Source organism: Carcharhinus amblyrhynchos, chromosome 12, assembly GCF_965287045.1.
Source record: "Carcharhinus amblyrhynchos chromosome 12, sCarAmb.v2.hapA, whole genome shotgun sequence".
NCBI lineage: Eukaryota > Metazoa > Chordata > Chondrichthyes > Carcharhiniformes > Carcharhinidae > Carcharhinus > Carcharhinus amblyrhynchos.
This window is the reverse complement of record NC_137335.1, coordinates 36,428,650-36,448,293: the sequence shown is the minus strand read 5'-3', so window position 1 is coordinate 36,448,293 and position 19,644 is coordinate 36,428,650. Positions and strand designations below refer to the sequence as shown.

At 43.6% G+C, this 19,644-nt stretch overlaps 1 protein-coding gene across 10 annotated transcripts in view; it reads left to right on the top strand.

Annotated features, from left to right (window-relative positions):
• sanbr (SANT and BTB domain regulator of CSR) overlaps positions 1-19,644 on the top strand; it is a 139,232-nt gene that overhangs the window by 62,990 nt on the left and 56,598 nt on the right. For all 10 annotated transcript variants that reach the window (XR_013888264.1, XM_080200376.1, XM_080200375.1 and 7 more), the window contains one exon: positions 3,640-3,785. Coding sequence is in view for 9 of the 10 variants with exons in the window: in XM_080200376.1 (XP_080056502.1) it covers positions 3,640-3,785 (146 nt within the window). In the remaining variant the exon portion in view is untranslated. The remainder of the gene's footprint in view (positions 1-3,639; positions 3,786-19,644) is intronic.

The window sequence follows — 19,644 nt, the reverse complement described above, 5'->3', positions numbered from 1 at the left end:
CACCCAGGCCATCTCCCTGTAACCTCACATATTTATCCTGCTAATCCCCTGACACTAAGGGAGAATTTAGTATTGCCAATGCACCTAACCTACGTGTCTTTGGGTTGCGGGGAAAAAACCGGAGCACCCGGAGCAAATCCATGGAGAGAATGTACAAACTCCACACAGATAGTGACCCGAGGTCGTAATTGAACCCGGGTCCCTGTTGCTGTGAGGCAGCAAAGCTAATCACTGTGCCACCCTCTTCTATGACCAAGCCAGTTCTGTATCCGTCTGTCTAACAGGTACAAGTCAGAAGCGTGATGGAAAATTTCCCACTGCATCTCCAACTACACTTGAGATGCCCAATACAATCTGGGACAAAGCAATCCTCTTGGCACCCCATCCATTATCTTAAATCATTCACTTCCTTGACCACTGGTGCACTGGCAGCAGTATGCTCTGCTACAAGATGCACTTCAGCATCTTGCCAAAGTGCTTTAGACAACACCTTCCAAACCCATGACCTCTCCCACCTATAAGGGCAACAGAACAGATAGGGCCACCATCTGAAAATTGTCCGCCAAGCTACCCACTATCCTGACTTGGGACTATATCAATGTTACTTCTCTATCACTGAGTCGGAATCCTGGAACTCCTTTCCAAACAGCACAATGGCTGTATTTATATCACATGGATTGTACTGGTTCAAGAAAATGGCTCACCACCGCTTAAGCAATTAAGAATGAGCAACAAATGATGGCCTAGCCAGTGAGGCTCACATCCCAAAAGATAAGTGAGAAAAAAACTCTCCACATTTCAGAAATTTGACAATAGCATAAGTTACTTTAGAAATTCTTAACTTTGTTGCATGACTGGTCCTATAAATAAGGCTAATGCTGGGTCTTTTGCAGTTGTGACAAGCGAATATGTTAAATGGACCCACGTAATCTAATTTTGTAAACAAAGCGTCAAATCAATCACTGGTCTCAGGACAACACCAATTTGGAATCTTCCAATGCATGCGGTGGATGTCCACACAAGTGCCCTTCTCAGTATGAGGTGCTGCACTGACAGCAGATGGACACACAGCATGCTCCACTTGAAAGACTTTCAGTTTCCTGTAGCACCATTGGAGACAGTGCTATAGATCTAAATTTTGTACTGCACAATTTTCTGCTTCAACTACTTGCAGTAAAAGATTCCATTCTTGGACAAATTGTCGGAAAACATTTTTTCTCACACCTCTCCTCACACACTGGTAGTTATAAGTTGCTGACCCTCTCAACCAGAAAACTTTTACTTGTTGGAAATCAACCAGAACAATTCATTATTTTATGTTGTCCAAAGGCATCTGCCATTAGCTAGACCTGTCCTTGCACTTTTAACTCTGCTCACTGAATTGCTGGAAATGTGAGCTGATTACAGTAGGAAAAACAGGGCACCTTGGACCTGAGTGATCAAGACAACCAATTGGATTGAAGGATCGCAAAACAGTCAGTGAAAAGACTGAGAAGAAAGTCAACTACGTGAGTTCAATGCCACGTCGGGTATAGGAAGAAAGTGTAAAAGAAGTTTGAATAAGAAAAGAAAACAAAAATAAATAGTAACATTTTTTTGAATTTACATTGCTGGTGACCGGTAGTGGGAACTTTGGGTTCTGCCACTGTTAATAGGATTTCTCATTGAATCCTTCCCCCACTGCCAGGAAACCCACATGGGGGTGTGCTGTTGTTGGGACCAAACAATCCTGCCGACATGAATAGCCAGAAAGTCTTGCCCAATGTGTCAATGCTGACCCCCTGAAGGTGACATACCTGCCTTTTTCCTGTAGCCCTGCAAATCTTCCCATTTCAGATAGCGATCCAATGTCCCTTTGAAAGCCTCAATTGAACTGGCCTCCTCTCCACTCTCAGCCAATGAATTCTGGATCTTAATCAATTGCTGCATCAAAATGTTTTTCCTCATGATGCTATGGCTTTATTTTGCTAATAGCCTTAAATCAGTGCCCTCTTGTTCTTGAATCTTCCATCAATGGCAACAATTTTTCCTTATCTTCTTTGACCTACACTCAAATTATGAATACCTCCAACAAATTTCTCGGCTTTCTCTAAGTCTAACAGTCCCAACTTCCTCAGTCTGTCTACTTAAATGAAAATCCTCATCTCTAGGACCGTTCTCATTCTGCACCCCCCTCTAATGCCTTTAAATACACTCAAATGTGGCACCCAAAACTGGACATAATACTCTAGTCCATCTAGAAGGACTAGGGAAGACAAGATGCATGGGAACATCACAACCTTGCAAACTCCTCTCCAAGCCACACACCATTGTGACTAGGAACTATCTTGCTGTTCCTTCACTATTGTGTCAAAACCCTGAAACTTCCTTTCCTAACAGCACTGTGTGTACCTACACCATATGGACTGCAGCAGTTCGAGGGCAAATAGGGATGGGGAACAAATGCTGCCAGCAGAACCACATCCTGTAAAAAAATTTTTAAGAAGTTGAGGTTTTACAGGTTTAACATCATTGATTTCGTACCCTGTCCCCCTAAAACCCAGTTTCCCTTATATTCTATTAACCACAGTCTTTACCTATCCTACTAATCCATTGATTTATGTCCATATGTATCTAGGTGCTTTTGCTCCTGTACTCTGTTTAAAATTGTACCCTTTTATATTGTCTGCGCTGTCCCTCCCAAAATGAGTCTCACACTTACAATGCAGAAGGAGGTCATTCAGCCCATCAAGTCTGCACTGATTGTTCGAGAGAGTCCATCCCTAATTGCCCTTGAATTCAGTAGCTTGTTAGGCCATTTCAGAGAGTCTGCCACATTGCTATGGGTCCGGAGTCAGTCACATGTAGGCCAGACTGGTAAGGATGGCAGATTTTCTTCTCTAAAGGACATTAGTGAACCAAATGGTTACTATGACAATTGACAGTGGTTTCATCATCATTAGACGTTTAATTACAGTTTTTTATCAAATTCCAATTTTACCACATTAATGGTGGGGTTCGAACTGGATAGTCAGAGCATTACTGTGGATCTTTGGATTATTAGTTCAGTGACAATACCACTATGCCATCGCATCCCCACAATTGGCGATAAGAGGCAGACAATAAATGCTGGCCACGCCAGCGATCCCATGAATGAATTTTTAATTTACAGTATGTAATGGACAAGTTTACTTGGTAAGGCATAATGTTTTGTGAACTGCCTGTGAGTTTCCTCCTTTCTAGTAAAATACATCTTGGGTTTTAACGGCAAGTTTTGCATCTCTTGTACCAGTCACTGCAATTGAAAAATCAGTAGTACTTCATTATGGAGCTTGACGAAAGATTACTGCATTGATGTACATAAGTTAGATTACCAAATATATATTTCCTTATTATTTACCCCATAGAGAAACTTAGACAACCATCTCTGTTTGCTTTCAACAAATATTAGTGATCATTTAAACAGAATGAAAGTGCCTTGGGATTAATTGTTTAAAGGAGCAATGTCTCCTTGGGTTTTTTCTCATCGTTCTGCATTTAGTATTCATCATATTTAGAAGTGGGAGTTGAACTTTCTAAGTTGAGAAAGATTATGCCCATGGTAGCTAGTTTAACAGATGCTTTTTTTTGTGATTTTTTTTTTAAAAAAAATTTCTCCAGGGTTGTAAAGTGCGGGATCATGTTGTCAAATTAACCAGTCAGCTTCAAAATGGTAAACTTACTTCAGTACCAGTCAGCCAAGTGTACTGTGATGCCCTGCAACACAAGGATATTGTCTGTGTGCCGTTCTGTAAAACAACAGAAAGGTAATTTCTTAAAAAGAAAGGCTAATCCCCAATTTCAGCACTTAAACTTGTTGCAAAATTATATAAAACTTACTAATTTTTATGTTATGCTTGCATATTTTGGCATGTATTGAAATTTTGCATAGTGATTACTATTTTCTTGTATATTCAACTTACTCTTTGTTTGGGGGGGGTGTGGGGTGGAGGGAAACATGGGCGGTCAAATGAGCCTTGACCAACATCAATAGTATGTTTTGCATATATGTTAAATATGTTTGAAATTTTATGCTTAGTGTACATGTGTATTTGCATGTCAGATGTACATTTATCAATTATTCAAATATATTTGCATATAATGTTATATATGTTCTACATACAAGTATGTAGGAATGTGTGCATATGTATAAAATGTATATTGTGTATGTGTATATATATGAAGTTCTATATATTTTCCTAAATGTCAAATCTGTTGTTTTTAGCATATTATAGCATGTATTTGCTAGACCATAAGATATAGGAGCAGATTTAGGCCATATGGCCAGTCTAGTCTGCTCTGCCATTCAATCATGGCTGATATGTTTCTCATCCCCATTATCCTGCCTTCTCCCCTTAACCCTTGATCTCCTTATTGATCAAGAATTATCTATCTCTGTCTCAAAGACACTCAGTGACCTGTCCTCCACAGCCCTCTGTGGCAATGAGTTCCACAGATTCACCACCCCCGGCTGAAGAAATTCCTCCTCGCCTCAGTTTTAAAGGAACATCCCTCCACTCTGAGATTGTGCCCTTCTGTTCTAGTCTCTCCCACCATTTGGAAACATCCTCTCCACGTTCGCTCTATCTCGGTGCCTCAATATTCTGTAAGTTTCAATTAGATCCCTCCCCTCATCCTTCTAAACTCCATCAAGTATAGACCCAGACTCCTCAGCAGCTGCTCAAATGACAAACCCTTCATTCCTGGGATCATTCTTGTGAACCTCTGGACCCCGTCCAAGACCAGCACATCCTTCCTTAGGTATTGGGCCCAAAACTGCTCACAGTATTCCAAATGAGGTCTGACCCAGAGCCTTATATAGCCTCAGCTTTACATCTCTGCTCTTGTATTCTAGCCCTCTAGAAATGAATGCTAACATTGAATTGTCTTCCTAACTACCAACTGAACCTGCATATTATCCTTAAGAGAATTCTGAACCAGGACTCCCAAGTCCCTTGTGCTTCAGATTTCCAAAACCTTTTCCCATTGAGAAAATATTCCATGCCTCTATTCTTCCTACTAAAATGCATAACCTCACACTTCCCCACATTGTATTCTATCTGCCACTTCTTTGCCCACTCTCCTAGCCTGTCCAAGTCATTCTGCAGCCTCTCGCTTCCTCAACACTGCCTGTCCCTCTACATATCTTTGTATCATCTGCAAATTTAGCAACTTGCCCTCAGTTCCATGTTTCAGATCATTAATGTATATAGTGAAAAGTTGTGATCGTAACACTGACCACCACTTGTGACAAGTTGCCATCCTGGAAAGAGTCTGCTTATCCCAATCTCTTTGCCTTTTATCTGTCAGCCAACCTTCTATCCATGTCTGTACGTTGCTTCTAATACCATTGGCCCTTAGCTTATTTAGCATCTTCCTGTAAGGAACCTTTGAATGGACGTCCACAGATTCAAAATAATCTGCAAACCAATATTAAACAGCAAAAATCATTGGTAACTTCCAGATACTTAATTTTTAATAACTTACTCATTCACTTCTGAATGTTCCTAAATTTTTGCTCAGGAAATAAGATTCTCGCCAGCTTTGTACAGCAATTATCATGGGGAATTTTAATCTACATATCAATTGGTCAAACGAAGTCAGTCAAGGCAGCCTTGAGGAGGAGTTCATAGAATGTATCCGCGATAGCTCCCTTGAACCTACAAGGGAGCAAGCTATCCCAGATCTGGTCCTGTGTAGTGAGACAGGAATAATGATCTTGCAGTTAGGGATCCTCTCGGAAGAAGCAATCACAGTATGGTTGAATTTAATTAATATAGATGGAGCATGAGAAGGTAAAATCCAATACCAATGCCTTGTGCTTAAACAAAGGAGACTACAAAGGGATGAGAGAGGCATTGGCTAAGATAGACTGGGAGCAAAAACTTTATGGTGAGACAATTGAGGAACAGTGGAGGACTTTCAAAACGATTTTTTTCACAGTGCTCAGCAAACTTTTATGCTAGTGATAAGGAAGATCTATAGAAAAAGAGAGAATCAACCAAGGATATCTAAGGAAATAAAGGAGGGTATCAAATTGAAAGAAAATGCATACAAAGTGGGAACCTAGAGGATTGGGAAATCTTTAAAGGTCAACAGAAAGCCACGAGAAAAGCTATACAGAAAATAAGATGGATTATGAGAATAGACTAGCTCAGAATATAAAAACAGGTAGCAAAAGTTTCTACAAGTATATAAAATGAAAAAGAGTGGCTAAAGTAAACATTGGTCCTTTAGAGGACGAGACGGGGGATATAATAACTGGAAATGAGAAAATGGCTGAGGCATTGAACAGGTATTTTGTGTCGGTCTTCACTGTGGAAGACACAAATAACATGCCATTTACCATTTTAAATAATAGTCCATTTTGCTGTTGTTCCTACCAAAATGGATGACCTCACACTTACCAACATTGTACTCTATCTGCAGACCTTCGCTCACTCAACTAGACTACCTATATTCCTTTGCAGACTTTCAGCATCCTGTGTACACTTTGCTGTGCCACTCATCTTAGTGTCATCTGCGAATTTTGATACACTACACTTGGTCCCCAACTGCAAATCATCTATGTAAATCAAAAACAATTGCAGTCCCAACACCAATCCCTGAGGCATACCACTAGTCACTGATCGCCAACCAAAAAAAGCACCATTTATCCCCACTCTTTGCTTTCTGTTAGTTAACCAATCCTCTATCCGTGCTAATACACTACCCGTAACACCGTGCACCTTTATCTTATGTAACAGTCTTTGGTACAGCACCTTGTCAAATGCCTTCTGGAAATCCAGATACACCACATCCACTAGTTCTCCATTGTCCACTGCACATGTAATGTCCTCAAATAATTCCACAAATTAGTCAAACATGACCTTCCCTTCATGAACCCATGCTGCATCTTACCAATGGGACAATTTATATCTAGATGTCTCGCTATTTCTTCCTTGATGACAGATTCAAGCATTTTCCCTACTGCAGAAATTAAGCAAACCAGCATATAGTTACCCACCTTTTACCTACCTTTTTTAAACAGTGGCATCACACATGCTGTTTTCCAGTCTGTGGGAACCACCCCAGAGTCCAGCGAACTTTGGTAAATTATCACTAGTGCATTTGCAGTTTCTGGATAACATGCCAAAAATTGATGACAGGATGACTATGGCAGGTGAGGACCTAGAAACTATCATTATCATGAAAGAGATAGTGTTGAGCAAGTTAATGGGGCTAAAGATAGACAAGTCTCCTGGTCCTGGTGGAATGCATCTCAGGATTCTAAGATGGTGGGAGAAATAGCAAATTGTGTCTGTGGAACCCTGAAACTGCTGTTTTTTTTAATATGTAATTGGCAATCCTGTATAGTATTTCACCTGAGTAGTCAAGACCAAGGGCATGTTTTGGGATGAGCAGAGTTGGAAAGTAGGTGAGTTGTTGAACCAAGGGGAGTGAGAGAGAGAGAGAGAGAGAGAGAGAGAGGGGAGGGGAGAAAAGATAAGTCAAGTAATGGGGTGGGAAATGAGGAAAAGAAAAGAAGTAGCAGAAGGAAGGAGACAAAGTAGAGTGAAGGTGGGAGTTCATGGTGGGGAAGGTGATGGATTTTCCTCATTAATGGCAGTAAGCGTCAAAGGTTCTGCTGGGTGATTCTTGCTTCAATTGTGGGAGAGTGGCTCTGGTCTGGAATATGGGCAGAATTTTCCCAAGCCCACTGCGTGTTTAATAATGGGCATGTTGGGAGAAAATGATGGGAGGACCAAAAGTCATCTCCATATTAGCACAAATTTGCAGCAGGATCTTCTGCTGGCGCCTGCCATTGTGGGTTGTAAAATCCACCAGAGGATGGTGTGAACCTCATTTACCTCCGGTTAATTGGATGCAGATGAAGGCCTAAGCCCCCACCATATCTGTGACGCTGGCAAGATAACATGCCGTTCATAGAATGTGGTATGTAGATGTCAGGACTCATCTGAACAATGTGACTGCCTCTGGAACCCTGGGTCTTGGACCACCATAGTAGTGGGTTGAAAGTGACTGGTGAGCCTGTCAAATCGGGTGTTCTGGAGCGTTTCCATCTTCCAGCCTCTGTTCCTGGAGATCCACCTTCATTCTTCGGTGATCCACCATCCTTCAATAGTGGGTCAAACAGTAGAAGGCCTCACAATTTAGATTCTAAAATCTGGACACCTTTTCAGCATGGCACCCAGACACAACTGGATTGTTGATTACACAACAATCCAGGCCTGCTGCACTGCTGCATACAGAGTGAAACACCCAGGAGCATAATTAATGAGGTTGGGGTTGGAAGATTTGGCATGTTTTTCTGCCAGCTGACAGTGGGAAACACTCCACATTCCTAATCCAGCACGGCACTTGGTCTCAAATTGGGAGATCTCGACTCGCTGTCTTAGTAGGTAGACTGATGAGCAATAGTCACTGTAAGCTGCACAGGTGTGCTGCCAAGTAGCAATTAGGAATGTGCCACGTAGGGAACAATCAGACCGCGTACAAGAACATTCCCTTTAAATGACCACAGAGTGGGTTAATCTTAAAGGGACTGCACAGTGCAATAAATCAGCTGCTAATTGAAGTTAGCAGGTGAATTCTTTTTCATTTAAGTGAAAAGGTCAGTATGTAATTTTTAATACAGCCTGAGCAAGAAAAGACTTCTCAGCAGACATGAGTCTTGAGTTTCATTGTGTTTTGTAGGAGGTAAAAGTGTATGTTGTTGACTCATAGGTTCAATATCAGGCTAGCAGTAGTTGTTTTCTTTTCCTGGGAATGCAATTCTTCATGTTTTTGGCCTGGTGTAACAGAAAGACTGAACATTTTAGTAAAATTGTAGAGGGAGATTTTTCTGACCACAGATTTTTTGTTGCCATTTCAGTTACTGCTTCTGTTGTTAAATCTGACCACAGTACCATCCTTTTGCAATTTAAATGAACGTTTAATTGATTTTTCAATTAAAAATGAAGCTAAATGAAGCTATGAAGCTAAACTAGCACTAAATATAAAAAAGGACAGTAAGAGTTTTTACAAATATATAAAGAAGAGGAGGAGGCTAGTGTGAATGTTGGACCCTTAGAAGATGAGAGGGGGGATTTAGTGGTGGGAGATGAGGAAATGGCAGAGGCCTTAAATAAGTTTTTTGCCTTGGTCTTCATGGAGGAGGACGCGAATAGTTTGCCGGATATTAAAGATAGAAGGATGGTAGGAGTTGAGGGCCTGAATGCGATTACTGTCACTAGAGACGTAGTGCTTGATAGACTAACGGGACTGATGGTGGACAAGTCCCCAGGACCGGATGGAATGCATCCCAGGGTTCTGAAGGAAATGGCAGAGGTGAAAGTAGATGCTTTAGTGATTATTTACCAAACTTTGCTGGATTCCGGGGAAGTGCCGGAAGATTGGAAAACAGCTAATGTTACACCGCTGTTTAAAAAAAGTAGCAGGCACAAGGCAGGGAATTATAGGCCGGTTAGTTTAATGTCTGTAGTTGGAAAAATGCTTGAATCCGTCATCAAAGAAGAAATAGCGAGGCACCTAGAAAAGAATGATTTGATCGAGCAGAAGCAGCACGGATTCGTTAAGGGGAAGTCGTGTTTGATGAATTTATTGGAATTCTATGAGGATGTGACTAGTGCGGTAGACAGAGGGGAACCGGTGGATGTGGTGTTCCTTGATTTTTCAAAAGGTGTTTGATAAGGTGCCGCACAAAAGGTTGCTTCAGAAGGTTAGGGGGCATGGAGTTGGGGGTAAGGTGTTAGCGTGGATAGAGGATTAGTTGTCGAATAGGAGGCAGAGAGTTGGTATCAATGGGTGCTATTCTGATTGGCGGTTGGTGACTAGTGGAGTGCCGCAGGGATCGGTGCTGGGGCCTCAGCTGTTTTCCATTTATATAGATGATCTGGAGGAGGGGGCTGAGTGTAGGATGACGAAATTTGCTGATGACACGAAGTTGAGTGGAAAAGCAAATTGTGCGGAGGGTGTGGAAAGTCTGCAGAGGGATCTGGATAGGCTGAGCGAGTGGGCGAGGACCTGGCAGATGGAGTACAATGTTAGCAAGTGTGAGGTTATCCACTTTGGCAGGAATAATAGTAGGAGGGATTACTATTTAAAGGGCGAAAAGCTGCAGCATGCTACAGTGCAGAGGGACCTGGGGGTCCTTGTGCATGAGTCGCAAAAACCCAGTCTGCTGGTGCAGCAGGTGATCAAGAAGGCGACTGGGATGCTGGCCTTTATAGCGAGGGGGATAGAATATAAAAGCAGGAAGGTCTTGCTGCAACTGTACAGGGCACTGGTGAGGCCACAGCTGGAGTACTGTGTGCAGTTTTGTTCGCCGCGCTTGCGGAAGGATATTTTGGCCTTGGAGGGAGTGCAGAGGAGGTTCACTAGGCTGGTACCAGAGATGAGGGGGTTAGACTATGAAGAGAGATTGAATAGAGTCTGTACTCGTTGGATTAGAAGGGTGAGGGGGGATCTTATAGAGACATATAAAATAATGAAAGGGATGGATAGGGTAGAGGTAAAGAGATTCTCCCCGCTCAGAAAGGACAGCAGGACTAGAGGGCACAGACTCAAGATAAGGGGGGGTGCAGTTTAGAACGGAGTTGAGGAGGAACTTCTTCACTCGAAGGGTGGTGAATCTCTGGAATTCTCTGCCTGTTGAAGTGGTGGAGGCTACCTCGCTAAATATATTTAAGTCACGGATAGATAGGTTTTTGACAGACAAGGGAATTAAGGGTTATGGGGAGAAAGCGGGAAAGTGGAACTGAGCTACTTCAGATCAGCCATGATCTTATTGAATGGCGGGGCAGGCTCAAAGGGCTAGATGGCCTACTCCTGCTCCTATTTCTTATGTTCTTATTCTCAAGTCCTTAAATCTTGTATTATTTTAGAGGGATCTTCTTTCAAAACGTTCCCTGTTTGGTGCAATCCCGAAGGCTTGCATACTACTTGCAGTGTGGGCTCACATGTTACATTGGCATGTAATTTCATGCTCACAGTGCCACCGATGCATGCAATACCATTGAAATGTTGAAACCATACGCAGTCCTTAATGGCTTAGATTTTGTGGTCAGCAACAAAGTGGTGGCATTTGCTGTTGATTCGTTGGCAAGAACTTGAGGGAATGATCTACAAGGACTCAAGGTCCATTCTTGGTGAAGCAATGCCTCCTAATAATGTCACTCACTGAAGATGTGCCCCTTGAGGTCAGTCAAAGACAAATTGGTTATTGATTAAATACTTTTAAATACTTTGAAGCATTTTATAAAACTATTACAAACCTTTAAATACTGAGACAAAGGGAGGGAGGGTGGTCACACGGTGAAGCCTTCCATTGTCTGCTGGAGCAGAGAGCCAGATAAGAAATTACCTGTTAAAAACCTGTTTAAATAAGCTTAAAGCACTTTGTAGTAAGAACTTACCTTGTAGAACTGTTTAAATCATTTAAAAGCATTTTTGCAGGCTTTTTGTATTTACCGCTTTAAGAATTCTGAGGGAGTGGTTAGAAGGGAGTTGTGGGCCAGCAGGCTTTAAATCAGCACCAGGTTTAAAAGGAGGCCTGGTATAGACAGCGGGCAGCGGAGTGAGAGGGCAGCAGAGTGAGCTACTAGGGCGTAAGATCAAAAGGGCTGGGGAGAAAAAGAGCCAGGTAAGTTCGTGTGGAAATTTTCAATACTACTACAGTGAATAATGGAGGGGCATGTGATGTGTTGTTTCTGTATGATGTGGGAACTGGTGGACCCCAGGGTCTTTCCCAGTGACCATGTCTGCAGTAAGTGCAGGTTGCTGGAGGAGCTCCAGCTCAAGGTAGATGAGCTGGCCTCTGAGCTACAGACGCTGAGGCTCATCAGGGGGAGAGAGGGTGCCATTGTCAATGGGGTGCAAGTGACATCCATCCCCCCTGGACTGGCTAACTCTAAGGGTCAGCAACAAGAGGGGGCTGCTGAGAGGAGGAAGGGGGGTGGGGAGCGGAGGCCTCAGCCTCTCAATCTGCATAACAGGTTTGAGGTTCTTGCTTCCAGTCTGGACGAGAACGAGGGAGGTGAGGTCGGTGAGCAAACTGCACACGGTACAGTGATGCAGCAGGGCATAGGCATAGAGAAGGTGAAAAGGAACGTAATAGTAATTGGGGATAGTGGGGTGAAGGGTATTGACACTGTCCTTTGTCACAATGACAAAGTGCACAGAAGGGTGTGCTGTCTGCCTGGTGCTCGGGTCCGGGATGTCGCATCTGGGCTGCAGAGGAACCTGGAGTGGGAGGGTGAGAATCCGGTCGTTGTGGTACATGTGGGTGCCAATGACGTAGGCAAAATGCGAACTGAGGATCTGGGGAGGGAGTATGAAAAGCTGGGAATGGAATTAAAAAGTAGAACCGACCAGGTGGTTATCTCTGGGCTACTGTCTGAACCGAGTGCAGACGGGCGTAGGGTTGATAGGATTAAGGAAGTGAATGGGTGGCTCAGGGAGTGGTGTGGGAGGAATGGGTTTGCATTTATGGGGCATTGGCATCAGTATTGGGGTAGGTGGGACCTGTTCAGGTGGGATGGGGTTGGTTTGAACCGGGCTGGGACCAGAGTCCTGGCGAATCGTGTAAAGAGGACTGTAGACAGGGCTTTAAACTAATTAGGGGGGGGAGGGTGCGAGGGTAGGTGACATTACAGGGTCTAGAGTTAAGGAGAGGGTACAGGTAAGGGTAGAGGCCGAGGATGTCCCAATAATAAAGGGAGGAGGGGGCGTGAGTATGGTTGGTGGCGTTCCGGCAAATAGGGTCCAGGTGAAGGCTGGGATGAAGGCACTTTATCTGAATGCACGAAGCATTCGGAATAAAGTGGATGAGCTGGTGGCACAGATCAGCACAAATGGATATGATCTGGTGGCCATTACAGAGACGTGGCTGCAAGGTGACAGGGACTGGGAGCTGAATGTCCAGGGGTATCAAGTGTTTAGGAAGGATAGGCGGGAGGAAAAAGGAGGGGGGGTGCGTAGCTCTGCTGATTAAGGATAGCATCAGGGTGGTAGCAAGGGATGATATAGGAACCAAAGAACAGAACGTGGAATAGTTGTGGGTAGAGATTAGGAACAGCAAAGGGAGGAAGACGCTGGTGGGTGTCGTCTATAGGCCCCCGAATAATGATCTGGAGGTGGGGCAGGCTGTTAACGCGCAAATAAGTGCGGCGTGCAGGAATGGGACGGCCGTAATTATGGGGGATTTCAATCTGCATATTGATTGGTCGACCCATGTTGGACGCGGTGGGCTCGAGGAGGAGTTCTTGGAATGCTGTCGGGATAGTTTCCTTGAACAGTGTGTGTTGGAGCCGACGAGGGAGCGTGCTATCTTGGATCTGGTGTTATGTAATGAGGCGGGTAGAATTAGGGACCTTGCGGTGAAGGATCCTCTTGGGGAGAGTGATCATTGTATGGTGGAGTTTCTGGTGCAGATGGAGGAGGAGAAAGTGGGTTCCCGGACACGTGTCCTTTGTTTGAACAGAGGGGAGTACGGTAGGATGAGAGAAGAATTGGCGAATGTGGACTGGGGGAGCGCGTTGGAAGGTAGGTCTGCTGAGGAGCAGTGGAGGATCTTTAAGGAGATCTTTCTTGGTGCTCAGCAGAAATTTATTCCGATGGTCAAAAAGGACCGTAGGAGGAGATGTAATAAGCCGTGGATAATGAAGGAGGCGAAGGAAAGTGTTAAATTAAAAGCGGAGGCGTTTAGAGTAGCTAAGAGGATTGGGAGAGGTTTAAATGTCGACAAAGATTGACAAAGAAGTTGATAAAGAAGGGTAGGAAAAACTATGAAGCTGGGCTAGCGCTTAATATAAAAAAGGATAGCAAGAGTTTTTATAAATATATAAAAAGGAAGAGGCTGGCTAGGGTGAACGTTGGACCCTTAGAGGATGAGAAGGGGGACTTAGTGGTAGGGGATGGGGATATGGCTGAGGTCTTGAATAACTTTTTTGTTTCGGTCTTCACGGAGGAGGACGTGAATAAATTGCCGGGTGTTAGCGATGGAAAGGTGGTAGGACTGGAGGGTCTCAATGACATGACTGTTACTAGAGAGGTGGTGCTCGACAGACTGGAGGGGCTGATTGTGGACAAGTCCCCAGGACCGGATGGAATGCATCCGAGGGTTCTGAAAGAAATGACAGAGGTGATAGTGGATGCCTTGGTGGTTATTTTCCAGACGTCGCTGGATTCCGGGGAAGTGCCGGAAGATTGGAAAACGGCTAATGTTACGCCGTTGTTTAAGAAGGGTGGCAGGCAAAAGGCAGGGAATTATAGGCCGGTTAGTTTAACGTCTATTGTAGGTAAGATGTTAGAATCCGTCATCAAGGAGGAAATAGCAAGGCATCTTGAGGGGAATTGCTTGATAGAGCAGACGCAACACGGTTTCGTTAAAGGGAAGTCGTGTCTGACAAATTTACTGGAGTTCTATGAGGATGTGTCTAGGGCAGTGGATGGAGGAAAGCCGGTGGATGTGGTATTTCTTGATTTTCAGAAGGTGTTTGACAAGGTACCTCACAAGAGGTTATTGCAGAAGGTCAGGGGACATGGAGTTGGGGGTAGGGTGTTAGCGTGGATAGAGGACTGGTTGTCAAATAGGAGGCAGAGAGTGGGGGTCAGTGGGTGCTATTCGGATTGGCGGCTGGTGACTAGTGGAGTGCCCCAGGGGTCGGTGCTGGGGCCTCAGCTATTTACCATTTATATAGATGACCTGGAGGAAGGAAACGAGTGTATGGTGTCGAAATTTGCTGATGACACCAAGATTGGTGGAACGGCAAATTGTGCGGAGGGTGTGGAGAGTCTACAGAAGGATCTAGATAGGCTGGGCAAATGGGCCAGGAACTGGCAAATGGAATTTAATGTTGGCAAGTGCGAGGTGGTCCACTTTGGTAGGAATAATGGTAGGAAGGATTATTACTTACGTGGAGAAAAACTGCAGCAGGCGACGGTGCAGAAGGACCTGGGGGTCCTTGTGCATGAGTCGCAAAAACCCAGCTTGCAGGTGCAGCAGGTGGTCAGGAAGGCGAATGGGATGCTGGCCTTCATCGCGAGGGGGATTGAATATAAAAGTAGGGAGGTCTTGCTGCGGCTGTATAGGGCATTGGTGAGGCCGCAGCTGGAGTACTGTGTGCAGTTTTGGGTGCCGTACTTACGCAAGGATATTTTGGCCTTGGAGGGAGTGCAGAGGAGGTTTACTAGGCTGATGCAGGAGTTGAGGGGGTTGAGCTATGAGGAGAGGCTGAATAAATTAGGCTTGTACTCGTTAGAGTTTAGAAGAATGAGGGGAGATCTCATTGAGATGTATAAGATGATGAATGGGATGGATAGGATAGAGGTGGAGAGACTCTTCCCGCTCAGAAAGGACAGTACGACTAGGGGGCCTCAAGATAAAGGGGGGGTGCGGTTTAGAACGGAGTTGAGGAAGAATTTCTTCACTCAAAGGGTGGTGAATCTCTGGAATTCTCTGCCCGTTGAAGTGGTGGAGGCTACCTCGCTAAATATTTTTAAGAAGCGGGTTGATGGGTTTTTGATAAGAGAGGGGATTAAGGGTTATGGGGAGAGGGCGGGAATGTGGAACTGAGCCACGACAGATCAGCCATGATCTTATTGAATGGCGGGGCAGGCTCGAAGGGCTAGATGGCCCACTGCTGCTCCTATTTCTTATGTTCTTATGAGGGAGGTAGAAATGGAGACAGAGAAAGAAGCGAGACATTGAAGCAGATAAGAGATGAAGAGAAACTAGGCTGAGACCTTAGACACTGAGGGAGAGAGACCGAGAGATAAAGGGGTCATGAGAGAGGAGCCTCTTATACTGTAGAGGAGAGAAAAGTGAGCATTCATTTCTTCAGCCCTTTTTGCTCCTGCACAGCCTCACTAATGTGTTACTGGAACCATTCAGAGGCAGCTGCAATGGATTTATTTCACCCAGACACCCCACTTCATAACGCTAGAGAACCAACTTGCCATGAAAATATTAAACTCTCAAAATAGCTGTTCTCAACCAGAGACTGTTGGGAAATACATTTGCTGTTCATCCCAGACTCTGTAAATTATAGAACTGGAAATGGTGGAAATAATTAAAGGCAGTGAATATCTCATCTGTTAAACCACACAATCAGCACCAGCTTTACACCCTGAATATTACTAGCATTTAAAAGCGCTGGATTGTTGGAGATATTTTCGAAAAAGTCAAATGAAGAACCCAGCCTTTTAGGTTCTGACATTCTTCTGGTATAAATAAAATCCGGATAAGTATACATGTGGTCAGAAGGTGGTTTCATAAAATGTGCACATCTAGAATATTTAATTCATTTCAAAGAGAATTTGACATCCATTACATACTTATCTGATTCTGTCATCCAGTAATGTTTCTGTAATTTACAACAGTGAATGTATTATATTGTAAAAACTACTTTCAATTGCCTTTTTTAAAAAAAAATTGGGTAGTAAACTTAAGTGCTTCAAATAGGGCATATACATTGCAAATATTGTTTGGAAATATTTTGTGTATTTAGATGTATTTGTGTAGAGTGGCTTTAGGTTAAAGCACTTGTTAATTTGAAGCTCTGGTCCTGCTAATATCAGCTTTCACAAAACAGGTGTTAAATCAGTGCAACTATGAGCAATCACATTATTGAATTAGAACTCCTTGCTGCTTTACAGAGCAGCTCGGTGGGACCAATGTTAGATATTCCTTTGGAGCCCATTGAAGCACACCGTAACATCTGGCAAGTGCGCATACTGGAAGTTATGGAATCACTATTGGGACTGCAAAATCTAGGCCAATAAATATCTGTGATCTTCTATAGATAGAATAGGGTATCAAAGCCAAGAATATTTTTCAGCTGAAACAAAGTTAAAGGGTAGATATAATTTGGATATAAGTTGGACTAAAACCTGGTGTTGTCAGACTTTTTACTGTGTTTACACCAGTCCAACACCGGCATACCCACATCACAGATATAATTGGGCCAGGGCTAGAGGCAGATTTGCAATGAAACACACTGAGCCTAGGCATAGGACCTGACCAGTAGAGAGGCCCTGTGCCAGTGCATTGGTCATTCAGTTGGGAGCTGATTATGCTGCACATCAGCAGAAAACACAAAGTGGAATCACGCTGATTAGTGAGTTTGAAAGAACAGGAAAACTGGTAACAAATGATTAACTTGAGGTGCATATGTGAGACCATGTGAGAAGTGAGCTGAGGCCGCTGAGGTTTGTGAATCAAGCCACAAGGAGCCAATCAGGTTTGTTCCAGAAGCTGGCACTACCTGATCCAGGCCAACAGCAGGCGCATGAGGTGTGACTGCCAAATCAAGCCACAAAGCCAGCCGCCGAGTAGGCAAGGCGAGTGGGTTTGCACTGCATGCTGATTATGTGAAACCTGGCCAGCAATAGCAAAGTGTGACCCCTGAATTGAGCTGCTGAGCAGGTTTGCGCCTGCATTTGCGGATCCAAGCCATCAAAAGCAAGGTGAGTAAGATTGTGAGAATGGTAGCATCTGAAGAGTGGGGGGAAACAGAGGGGTTGAGGGTGTGGGAGAGGAGACTATGTGATGATATTGAGTTGCAGACTTGCAGGGAGGGAGAGTTTATGATGAGATTGGGGGTCCATGTAGAGGGATGGTTTGAGTGGATTGTGCGAAAGGAGAGAAGTGAGTGTTGTTTGAAATCCATGTTCAGAATCACAGCTTCATAATTAAAAGGTGAAGCCAATTTTTGCAGAGCTTGAACCTGCTGCTGCTGTAAGGCTCAGAGGAAGGGTTTATCAAGATCCTTCAAGTTCTGAAGTGGTCAGGTCACTTTAACTTCCATACCACCACCACCACCACCACCCCCACTGCCGCCCCACACTGGTCACCTGGCAGGATTTGAAATTATTGCAGCACTCCATTCTGCAGCAGGGTTTTTCCTTTTTCCTTGTCAGAAGCCACAGGTGAGATCATGCTGCTTTGAAGTCCTCTGTTTATAGAGCAGATGTTAATTTCACCTTGAGGGGATGAAGGGGTGGAAGGTTTAATTCTGCCCAGCTTTGTACTCAGCCCTGATGTATGCACACAGCTTTGATTTGAATTTACTGTGGCTTCCCAGCAAGTAGATGTTGTTGAAACCCTCTCTTTTGCAGTTGAAATCTTTGACCTGAAACATGTTCATGTTCGGTGCTTCATAAAAGATTCAACTGTCAGATCAAGAGATTTCTAATATCCTCTAGCCATCTGTTTTTAATTTGATTGCCCTTCACAGTAAACTGCACCTCAAGTGCCCCATTGATCCTGACCACAGTGTAGACAGAGTCTATAATTCTCTTTGACAGCAAGGGCCATTTGACCTGGTGCTGCAAGCCTGCTAATTGTATTTAAATATGTATTTGACTATTATAAGGCTTCCTGAATGCTTTGGCCAGGAGCCTTATCAGCACTATCAGCTAGGAGGGCCACAGTGGGTCTGGTGCTTAACCCACTGGTCTGGAGAAACACCCCATGGGAATGAGAGTTGGTGCGGTCCACCGTCTGGTAAAATGAAGAATTACTGACAGCAACTTTTGGATTTTTACATTATTCAGCGTGTTTCCAAGTTCCAGAAGTTACTGCCATTTTATAGGAGTAATGATAACCAGCACTACAGATTTACTGTCATTCCCATCTATGTAATGACCAGCCAGATGTGTGAATGTGGAATGGCAGCAACCTGCAAGTAGAATTTCTTTTTTTTTCCCAAAATATCAAATAAAAGCCTAAGGCGATGGTCATTACTAAATAGAGTTGAGAGGTTGGATAGCTGGAAAAGTTAAAAATTCAGAAACATTTCTTCCCTTTAAACACATTCTTTTAAAATAAAGTAGAACAAAGTGATGACTTTAAAACAATTTGAAGTAAAGAAAATATTCCTTTAAAAAAATTTAAACGTGTCTATGTATGAACATTTTATTAATGTGTTTGTGAACATATATTTAGAAGCCTGTTTGCTAACTGCAAACAGTAAATCAAGTTGGTGGCCGAAGTGGCACAGGCAGCTTGGAACTTTTCTCTAGGTAGCTATTGATTATAAAATATTTGTGACAGTTTACATTGATGGAACTTGTTATTGGGTTCCTGGGACATGAAAATAAATCCAGGACTATCAGTTATTTTAATTCATTTCTTGTTGAACCAAAATATGGCTTCTACAAGTCACATGATTACAAGGTTGGCCCTTTATTCTGGGAGCTACTACCAGGAGTTACAAGAACAAAATAATTATTCCCCAGCCAGTGATATCCCACACCTCATTATACAGAACCCTTGTAATTTAAAAAAAACCTGGAAACCCGCACATTGAAACTTGTTATGCTTACAGAGCTGCTAACAGATTCATATCACACCTGGAACTGTCCAGGCCCAAAGGGACAAGGTTTTTATCTCATAAACTCACATTCAATGAGTCTGCCTAGACAATGGCTTCCAAACACCAGACCCTCAATATGGGTCGCAGCTCTTTCAACAACTGTACACAAAAAGCTAGACAACTCCAACCTGATGAGGTTCCACCCCATTATTCTACTTGCAGTAATCATAAAGGCTCACCAACAGTGCTATCAAGCAGCACTTGCTTAGCAATAACATATTCACTGACATTCAGTTGGGTACCACCA